Below are 10,994 nucleotides of genomic sequence, written 5' to 3'. Positions count from 1 at the left end.
TTATACACTTATTTAAGGAAAGTTAATTTTCATTTTGTTAAATAATTTAGAACAAATAATTTATCTTTGATTATAAATGTTCATTTTAAATCTGTACCTAACTGATAACAACTAATGATATGATTAGTTCCGGAAAAGTGTTCTACACGGAGTTCCGGTTATATTTAGTTTTGCATTATGTCAAGTTTCACTTTCACTTTGTTTTTGGTATTATATTTTCTTCTTTTATTAGTGAACAGCAGCGAGATTAAAGAATTCAGTATTTACCTTCAAAAATTTAACAAAGAGAGCATTTCAGAAACACCAGTGTTCCACAAAAAATATCAAAACTACAAGGTAAAAAACTAACCATGTCCTGATCACTGTTTTCAGCTTATCAATATCACAGTTTTTTTTACTCCATATTATATTTCTAGTAGTGTTGTTCAGTACACTTTATTACTGATTACAAGTTCTATAAAGTTAGTTTTCTTTAATCCATTTTGATTGATATCAGAAGATATTATTTTACTATGGAGTATGGTGTACTATATTAATTATTACTATTAGTATTAGAAATGACAAACAGGGCATCAAGCTCAGAACCTGAAACATCATTACATGTAGAAAGTTTATATGTATGTAGTACTCTGAACTGCAATGGTACTTGGATCCATGATGCCCACACTGAAGTGCAATGGTTTGAAGCTTAACTGTGTTTTTGGTTACTCTGAAGTGTGATGTAGGCATTGTGACGTTATCTTGTTCAAGTTGCTGATAGCTACGTACACCCAAGTGCATTGGTGGTAACACTGATGCAAAAGTCTACATAAAACACATTTTGAATTATTTGCATGTCTATATGCAGAAGTCAATTGTTTGTGGAAAGCAATTTTTCTGGGGCTTTAACCATGTTAACATGTTTAAGTTAATAAGGCAGTGTAATGGGCATCTTAAATTTTAATACTTATTTTAAGGGAAAGATTATCTTCTTTAGCAGATTTTTGTTAAAATCTACCAAAAAATCTTTTTTGAGAATGATGGAGTGTGGCATATTCTACATACATATGGTCAGCAGCAAGAATCTCCATCATGTGACATCTATATATGAGGAACTCATGAAGATAGAAAGTTGAGGCAGAATGATGTCTGCATGTAGAAAATCAGAGAGGATAATTTTTCATTTAGTATGAAACTTTAACTCAGGACATACATATACAATAATGGATGTCAATTTATAAACTTAATATCTGAGAGTAAAACTACCTCTGATTATAATAAGAAAAAAATATAACAAATTGTTTTGATATACATAAAGTTTTAAAATAAAACCAAGAAATATATAATACATATATGTACCTACATTTTTACAATTTTCCATGTAGATTTTTGTGTTGTTTTGTTATAGGATATTTGGTGAACACTATTGGATTTATTTTAATTTGATTAAGAGCTTGCCATATATACTAGTCTGATGTTGTAGATGCACAGTAACATCTAGACATATATGTTATGGCTAAGTTACAGCTTTGGTTAATTAGCAATTTAGATGTAAAATTGAACAAGTTTAAATCTAGTGCACAGGAATAATAATACCATCAACAAAAACTGCTTTTTAAAAAAGATTTATAGATTAAATCGTTTGTTATCTCAACGAGATTGATTTTCTCGCTTGAGCTGGTACAGCAAAAGTGAGAAAAGCAATCGAGTTGAAATGACCAATTATAATCGGTATTTTACCTATGACGACGTTGTTAATTTAATTCACAACGGCATGTGTGCCCTTAGGTTCTAGTGATAATTTTTTTTATCACTCAACTCCTCTGAGAAAGAAAATTATCAGTCAGCAAGATCAAAGGAAAAATTTGTAAATTAGCGATAATTAATTTTTATCCAAAGAACAGCAATAAAGCTATTAGTATGTGTACTAAATAAATTAACTTCTTGTTTGAAAATAAAAATAATTGAAAAGTTTCCTAATCCAAAGGAACTGTTAAAAAAGTATATGCTACTCTTTCATTTGTTTTTGTAATTGAAGTTTAGAAAGAAAGATATTTTGCTGTTTTGTAATTTTGTTGTTTATCATTTATCTTGATTCACTACTCTATAAGTTTTTTATATTTTCAGACCAATTTCGAATTTCAGAGATTCCTAAATGGAACTCACAAACATTTAAGTGCCTACTATGGACCTACTAAATTTTCTGATCTTTCACCTGAAGAATTTGAAGGTAGGCTTCATTTTAGTTATTGTCTAACTGCCTACCGTAATCAATGACCAATAATATACCATTGTTGTGTTAATTGTACATGTATTGTAATTTATAACTTTATAGTATAGCTCTCTTTTAAGTGTTTCAATGTTGGCGAAATTGAAAATTGAAACAAATTTTATGAATTTCTGTTTTCATTTAATAGTGATGGGAGACATATATTTAACGAATGGAAAGGGGAGACAAATCTATAATATCTAAGTCAACCATTATTTTTAGCAGAACAATTGATAATGAATTTTTATATGACCGCAAAAATTGAAAATTTTTGGTCGTATATTGGTATCACGTCGTCGTTGTCGTCCGAAGACACTCACTTTAGTAAAAGTAAAAAGAAATCTATGAAATTTAAACAAAAGGTTTATGACCATAAAAGGAAGGTTGGGATTGATTTTGGGTGTTTTGGTCCCAACAGTTTAGGAATTAGGGGCCAAAAAGGGCCCAAATAAGCATTTTTCATGGTTTTCGCACAATAACTTTAGTATAAGTAAACAGAAATCTATGAAATTTTAACATAAGGTTTATGACCACAAAAGGAAGATTGGGATTGATTTTGGGACTTTTAGTCCCAACAGTTTAGGAATTAGGGGCCAAAAACAGGTATCAAAATAAGCATTTTTCTTGGTTTTTGCACAATAACTTTAGTATAAGTTTTAATAGAAATCTATGAAATTTTAACACAATTTTAATGACCACAAAAAGAAGGTTTGGATTGATGTTGGGAGTTTTGGTCCTAACGAATTAGGGTCCAAAAGGGTCCAAAATTAAACTTTGTTTGATTTCATCAAAAAATGAATTATTGGGGTTCTTTGATATGCCAAATCTAACCGTGTATTTAGATTCTTAATTTTATGGTCCCGTTTTCTAATTGGTCTTCATTAAAGTCCAAAGGGTCCAAAATTAAACTTAGTTTGATTTTAACAAAAATTCAATCCTTGGTGTTCTTTGATATGCTGAATCTAAAAATGTACTTAGATTTTTGATTATTGGCCCAGTTTTCAAGTTGGTCCAAATCGGGGTCCAAAATTAAACTTTGTTTTTCATCAAAAATTGAATAATTGGGGTTCTTTGATATGCCAAATCTAACTGTGTATGTAGATTCTTAATTCTTGGTCCCGTTTTCAAATTGGTCTACATTAAAGTCCAAAGGGTCCAAAATTAAACTAAGTTTGATTTTAACAAAAATTAATAAATTCTTTGGCTTCTTTGATATGCTGAATCTAAACATATACTTAGATTTTTGATTATGGGCCCAGTTTTCAAGTTGGTTCAAATCAGGATCCAAAATTATTATATTAAATATTGCACAGTATTCAGCAATAGCAAGAAAATTTTTCTTTTTTCAGATTTCAGAAATTAAAAAGAAAATTTCTTCAAATATTTTTGTTTTTTGAGAGGATTATTATTCAACAGCAAAGTGAATTGCTCAAAAGCAAATAAAAAATTTTAAGTTCATTAGACCACATTCATTCTGTGTCAGAAACCTATGCTGTGTCAACTATTTAATCACAATCCAAATTCAGAGCTGTATCCATCTTGAATGTTGTGTCCATACTAGTTCCAACCGTTCAGGGTTCGACCTCTGTGGTCGTATAAAGCTGCGCCCTGTCTCCAATTTGTTTTTTTCATTTTACTTACACTTTTGTCTGCATGTATGTATTCTGACTTATTTTGTCATTTAACATTGCAGAACATTTGTGTAATAGTGAATATAACATATATATATATATATATATACATAGTTTTATATACCTTAGTAAAATACAGAATTTTCAATGCAAGATAAAATATCAATAAATTGACACCATATTAATTTGTTTTAGATCAGTATTTATCAGACTTGAAAGTTTCAAGAAAGACAAAAGATGAAAACCAGCATCATACTCCAAGTAATTTCTTCAGAAGATTGGATATACCAAAAAGAGTTGATTGGTAATTTCCAGGCTATGTGATAATAATTTAACGTTCATTTTTTCTTGCTACTGAGGTATAGCAAACAACCATCAAAAATATATCACAGACTTTATAGTAACTCATTTAAATAACTAAAAAATTGAAATTCTATGTTTCCTAAATACATTGCTGAACTGCCTACATCAAAAATGGAATAATCTAATACATGTAGTGGAATAATCTAATACATGTAGTGAAATAATCTAATACATGTAGTGGAATAATCTAATACATGTAGTGAAATAATCTAATACATGTAGTGGAATAATCTAATACATGTAGTGGAATAATCTAATACATGTAGTGGAATAATCTAATACATGTAGTGAAATAATCTAATACATGTAGTGGAATAATCTAATACATGTAGTGAAATTGCAATGCTTTAGTTATAGATGCACAAGTATGTCAGTTTGTCCATTCATTAAAGTTTGATATTTATTTTACTTCCATGGTTCCTCCCTGTGCACATGTTTGGTTACTAGTTGATAATTAAAGTACTACTTCTCGAAATTAAAAAAAATTATAACACTTTCTTCTTCTTCTTCTAGGTAATGAACCGAATTCAATTTTTGAATGCATGAGGTCACGCGAAAACTAACGCAGTGTCGGACAACACAGAAAGTTTTCTCTTGGCTATTTACAGGATTTAACGTTCTTTATATATATATACAATTAAAAATATGTACAGGATGTTACTGTCTAAATTTTAGCAGAGCATGCCTTCTTATTTTAAGATAAATTTCAAGTTTATTTGAAGCCTTTGATTTCCATTATATTCAAGAATTGTGCTACTTGGTTAATCTAAAAATTGATATTAGTTTTGGTTTCCAATTAAAAAATAAATTTCAGATGATAAAAACTTTTTTCAATTTTAACAATGTTATGATCCATAAAATACATATCAGTTTTGAAGATTTTGGCATTTAGAATTCAAGAGTTATGCCCCTTAATCTTTTTTGAAAATTGGGAATTTTCTATTTCCTCATTAGAACTAAACTTCCACTAGACAGATTTTTTTAGAACCTATAAGAACCTTGATAAGGAATGAATTCTGATTTTTACAGATTTGACATCTTGATCAGAATATACCCATCAATTTTCTTTCAAACAGATATGTCTTTTTGTTTCTTTATGATAGTTAATGTTCCTTTTGACAAAATATTTAACTTCAAACACATTATCAGTGACCATAGTCTATAAGTTCCTTTATGACAAGTCCATATCTTAAGTTGAAGAGTTATGCTGCAGGTCTGGTGTAAAGGTGGTCATCTGTTCCTTATTATTTGTATAGAAATTTGACTAGACTGTTGATTTTGCTGTTTGAATGGTTTTACACTAGTCATTTTTGGGCCTTTATAGCTTGCTTTTCTGTGTGAGAAAATGCTCTGTGTTGAAGACTGTTCTCTTACCTATAATTATTAACTGTTCATAGCTTGTGACTAGAATTGAGAGTTGTCTAATTGGCACACATACAACATCTTCTTATTTAAATCATGACCTAATTCTAGTTTTTGTATTACAGGAGAAATTTTAGCAACATAAACTTTGTGACTCCAGTAAAGAATCAGAAGAAATGTGGAGGATGTTGGTAAGTGCAAAGATTTGTATAGTAAGACTTACATATACAAATCCTTGGTAAGTAGAACTGTACAGATAGATAATAATCCAAATGTCAGTACTTATTAGACATATTTAACACCTTTTCTTAATTGGTGTGAGTTATATTTTACATTTTATTAACAAAGAACATTGTATTATCTGAAAATTTTACCTGAAAATAAAACATGAACAACATCTCAACATTATCTGTATCTACATTTTAAATTATTTATAAGCTACACACTAATAACTTTATGAGTAACAGAAAAAAACTTAATTCATTCCATTTTATCACGACGCATGTACTTCTGAAGCCAAACAGACAATGCAAATCTAGTCATCTTTAAAATATTGAGTTATCTCCCATTGTCCAGAATTGTATTTGAATCAACTACAACCAATGCTTTATTGACACTGCAATCTTTAATTTTACTTCCCACTGATAAACTAACACAATCTTTACCCTTCAGTGTTTATAGGTACTTTGATTACTGTGTTATTTCTGTATTTACAGTAATAATTGATGTTCTTCACAATTCTGTGGGAATTTTGCACATTTTTGAATTATCCAGGTAAACATAATACAATTTCATCTATATTTATATTGCCAGGGCATTCAGTGCAACAGAAACTATAGAAAGTATGAAAGCTATACAGACAGGATTACCTCCCCCTAGACTGAGCGTACAGGAAGTTATTGATTGTGCCACATATAACGATGGATGTAGCGGTGGTGATCCATATCGAGCAGTAAAGTGGCTTAAAGATGTAAGTCATTCAATGTCATGAAGTATAATATTTTATTCTATTCAGATGGCATGGTTCATCAGATCATCTTTCTACAAAAGAGTGATAAACAATTCAATAGTTTCTTGTATATATTTTTTGGTTTAGTATGAAGTCCATGAACTAGTATACATTTTTGTTTAGGGGCCAGCTGAAGCACGCCTCTGGGTGTGGGAGTTTCTCCCTGCATTAAAGACTCATTCCAGGTGGCCTTCGGCTGTTGTCTCTTTGACCCATTCCCCACTTCAATTCTCAATATTAATAATGAACTTCTACAGCAACTTATAGTTGTTTATTTCTGTGTCATTTGGTCTCTTGTGAAGTCTAGTTGTCTCATTGGCAATCATACCAATTATCTTCTTTATTCTATTCTGCATATAAATGCCTTCAACACCTTACTTTAAATCAAAAACATTTAGTTAATTAAACAAGAAGTATTACTAAGCTTCATGTTGAGTAGGTCATTGAGTTTCTTTAATATAAACATTGATAGTTTTCTTTTTTATACCTTACAATATCGCAACATAAACACTCCTCAGATGATAGTTTCTGGCTTTGTGCAGCTTTTTGATTTTCATATGGTTCCATAAAAACAGTGTTTGCATGGGTTTTCTTTTAAAAGTAAAACAAACAACAACAAAAATTTGAGCAAAAATTTCTTTCTTCATAATATCAGTATGATAGCTCTCATCTTGTTTGATATTCAAGATTATCATTCACCAAATATTGTTGTCATGTATATTAAAAATGCATAAACATGTAAATAATGATATTTTCTTGCTATGATATTGGAATTTGTTTTCAGACCCAGTCTCCACTAACAACTGAGAAAAAATACCCACTGACTGACACATCTGATTCCTGTCGTATTATAGTCAATAACAGTGATGGAGTTATAGTCAAGTCAGGTAACTTTCAAAGGTAGGCATAAAAGTTAGTGATGTTACATAAAAACATATACATTTATGTCATAGGAATATTGTAACCATTCATATATTTCCTATCAAACATACAATATGTCATATCTTATTTAGATTTTAACCATCATTCAAATTATTAAGTAAAAAGATCAGTGTAAAGTTTTGACAGACATCTTTAATTAGATCCGTGAAATTACTCCCCACTGATTTATTAAACATTCTCAAAAAGTTAACCATACCAGCAACACATGTGTGTATAACTTTTTATCTTTCCTCCTTTACATTTCTATGAATAAGATTGATTGTTAGACCAAATATTGAATATTGGAATACATATTTTTAAGTCTGTTAATTTTACAATAATTTGATGAAACACAACTACTTCACTTGAATTAGATAATGTAGTAAAAGCTGGTTTAACATTTAAAAATCTTATCTAGTTATGATATTTATATATAATCATAGATTAATACATTCACAACCAATTTCTGAAGAAGAATAATGCATATGTTTTTTTTTTAAAATAGATATAAATCATAACATGGCATTTTCATATCAGCCCTCCAGCCAGCAGGCTCCAGGGATGAGTTTGACCATGGGCTGATAAGGGGTCTGATTTGAAAAATTACATGTTATGTTTTTTTAATCATACCAACAGAAGACATACAGACAAACCCTATTTTATAAAACTTTATGTTTTACACAACAACAAAAAAACGAACGATTGATGTGTACTTTTTGGAATTGATGTCGAAATGTCATGCTATAATGTTACGGCATGCGATAATAACCTGAAGCAGTTGAGATAAAACAGAAGCAGTTGATAACAAAAGTCATATCACACGGCTAAAGCAATTCTTCAAATTTAATGAATAATTATATTTCTCTAATTTTTGTACTATTTTCACATTTCTTGAACCGTGTGAGAAAAATATTTCTCCTCACTAGTGAAATATCTGTTCTTGGCAATTTAAATGATTAGTTGAAATTTGATTATGACGTCAAAATGTTTTGTTTTCTTCTGAATTTTCCTATTGTGACGTCATGCAAAAAGGCGACTATGCCTGATGACGTCGCATATGAAGAGCACAAGTTCTGAAAATCTTTGAAATTGATGGATAAAAATCATCAGAGAAACAGATTCCAACACTACAACTCGTGTATTACAAATATTTCTCCACTATCGACAGTTAAATTTTAATTATTTAAAAAGCTTGGCAAGCCTTGCACTTTAAATGATAAAATTTAACTGTCTCTAGTGGAGAAATATCGTAATACACCTGTTGTAGTGTAGGAATCTATATGTACAAGTAAATTTTATCATAGTGTACAATTATACCATTATTTTATATAAATATATGATAAGAAGGGATATGGTAGATTTGTAATTGAGACAATGCTTCCTTTCAGACTAGTTGGGAGGGAAGATAAAATTTTACTGTTATTGAATACTTCACCAGTTAGTGTGGCTGTAGATGCCACTACATGGAACAATTACTTAGGTGGCATAATACAATATCATTGTGAGACACATATCAACCATGCAGTACAAATAGTAGGATATGATATCTCAGGTGAGTGATATTATCAGATTATTACATGGCATTTGTCAACGCAGATGAATTATCAGCCTTTAGGTTCAATATCAGCCCAAGAGGAGAAAATGGAATCAACTTAGACTGCAAATACACTTGAACATAACAAGTCTGATTTCACAAAATGATAATTAAGGTGTAATACCACCAAATCATAGTACATCACATCTGGTTTCATACGGAAAAAAATATTCCCTTGAATTTGACAGTTGTAGGTAATTAATCCTACATTTAAATTCATTGCAGTAAAAAAAATTCTGGGTCTTAAACATATATCTTGGGTATTTCAAAGCACCATGATATAGCCAATATATAGTGCTTAAGTTAAAGTGGCATTTATCACTAATCACTCCAAATAATGTTCCATCTTTTTCTTGTCAATAGCTGTTGGTAGATGTTCTGTGTAGATGCTTTTTTTGAGTCTTTTATAACTTATGAAATTTTGTGTCTAAATCAAGTCAAATTCAGCACAGTTAGTGTCATTATTGTCAATATATTGTTTTTTCTTCCATATTTTGATTTTAGGTGATGTACCATATTATATTGTAAGAAATTCCTGGGGAACAGATTATGGTCATAAAGGCTATCTGTACATTAAGATTGGTGAAAACTTGTGTGGTAAGCTTTCTTTTGAGTTATAACGTATTTTAAAAATTATATTTTCATTATAAATATACATGTACTAGTACTGTAGTATTTAAGACCTATTGGCATTAATTTAAAGATATTTTACAATAAACAATTAACAAAAGAAAAGTGTTCATATCAAGCAATTTTTTTCAGGACTTACTACCGGTACGTGTATTTAATATTAAACACAGGATACATTAATCTTTAGCCAATTTTTATTTTTATTTTTCTTACAAACAGTTCAATTTCTGGAGCATTAAAAACCTTTTTTTTTTCTTTTTTTTTAAAGATATATAAATGTTTAAAATCTGATAAAAATATTGTAGGTATTGCTGAAGAGGTTACTACAGTGACAGTTCAATGAGAAGATAGGAAGCAAAAGGAAACATTGGTGCTACATGTATTTCTTTTTTGTCTTTTTAGTTAGAGCTCCTTAGCAGCTATTCATACTATTTTCATCTTGACTTTTTTTTGTTGTATGTAATCATTAAACACTACACACAGTCACCCACCATGTTTGGAATATTCCCATACAAACTCATTTGAATTCACATGGTCAAATAGGAACAAAAAGCTGATGTCATCATCCCCCTTTTAGAGTTGGATATTTAAACTGTGTGTTAATGTATTTGAATATTTGCTGGAGGAAAAACAGCAAATATATAATATATATATATATATATATAATCTATAATGTATAATTTATAATGTTTTATGAAATTGTTAAAAATATATTTTTCTATAAAAGAAATAAAATCTTGTTTCATGAATAATCTTATTTCTTTCTAGTAGATACTACACGTATTATCAATCACCTTTTATTCTAAAATTATTTATCTTGACCATTCATACACAATCATCTATACAGTTTATTACTAGGAATGTGAGATATTAATTAGAGAAAAATTAGCTTATTTGATAAATCAAAGATGTCCACTAGATATGTCTTCAATTAATATCAAGGTACAGCATTGCACCATTCAGTTCGAAGTATAAACAAAATCTTATCAAACCAAAGATTTTCTTTCAATAAAAGACATATGACTTAATTAACCAAGTATCATATAGAAGGGAGTGTTTTTATAACACTAAACCAGGAAAACCTAGATAGTATTGACTAACATCGTAACATTGTAACTACAATCCCCTTCCCTTTCATAAATGTGACCTACCAAATTAGACTATTTACCGGATTTGCTATCTCATAAGCAACACAACGCGTGCCACATGTTGAGCAGGATCTGCTTACCCTTCCGG

General features: G+C 29.7%; 1 protein-coding gene across 1 annotated transcript; it reads left to right on the top strand.

The window, feature by feature from the left end:
- Positions 1-156: 156 nt before the first annotated feature.
- LOC143085316 (cathepsin O-like) lies at positions 157-10,510 on the top strand. The gene is made up of 9 exons (XM_076261587.1): positions 157-336; positions 2,107-2,209; positions 4,075-4,183; positions 5,730-5,795; positions 6,418-6,574; positions 7,398-7,513; positions 8,923-9,086; positions 9,633-9,725; positions 10,064-10,510. Exons 1-9 carry the CDS (start codon positions 178-180, stop codon positions 10,099-10,101), a joined length of 1,005 nt encoding a protein of 334 aa, XP_076117702.1. The 5' UTR covers positions 157-177; the 3' UTR covers positions 10,102-10,510.
- Positions 10,511-10,994: the final 484 nt, after the last annotated feature.

Source organism: Mytilus galloprovincialis, chromosome 8 (genome assembly GCF_965363235.1).
Source record: "Mytilus galloprovincialis chromosome 8, xbMytGall1.hap1.1, whole genome shotgun sequence".
Lineage (NCBI taxonomy): Eukaryota > Metazoa > Mollusca > Bivalvia > Mytilida > Mytilidae > Mytilus > Mytilus galloprovincialis.
Note: the sequence above shows the minus strand (reverse complement) of the source record. Positions and strands in the feature narration are given on the sequence as shown.

Coding starts and splice junctions, on each gene's coding strand:
- LOC143085316 (XM_076261587.1), top strand. CDS start 178: ATGTCAAGTTTCACTTTCACTTTGTTTTTGGTATTATATTTTCTTCTT. Junction 5,796..6,417: donor AAGAAATGTGGAGGATGTTG/GTAAGTGCAAAG, acceptor TTATATTGCCAG/GGCATTCAGTGCAACAGAAA. Junction 9,726..10,063: donor GATTGGTGAAAACTTGTGTG/GTAAGCTTTCTT, acceptor AAAATATTGTAG/GTATTGCTGAAGAGGTTACT.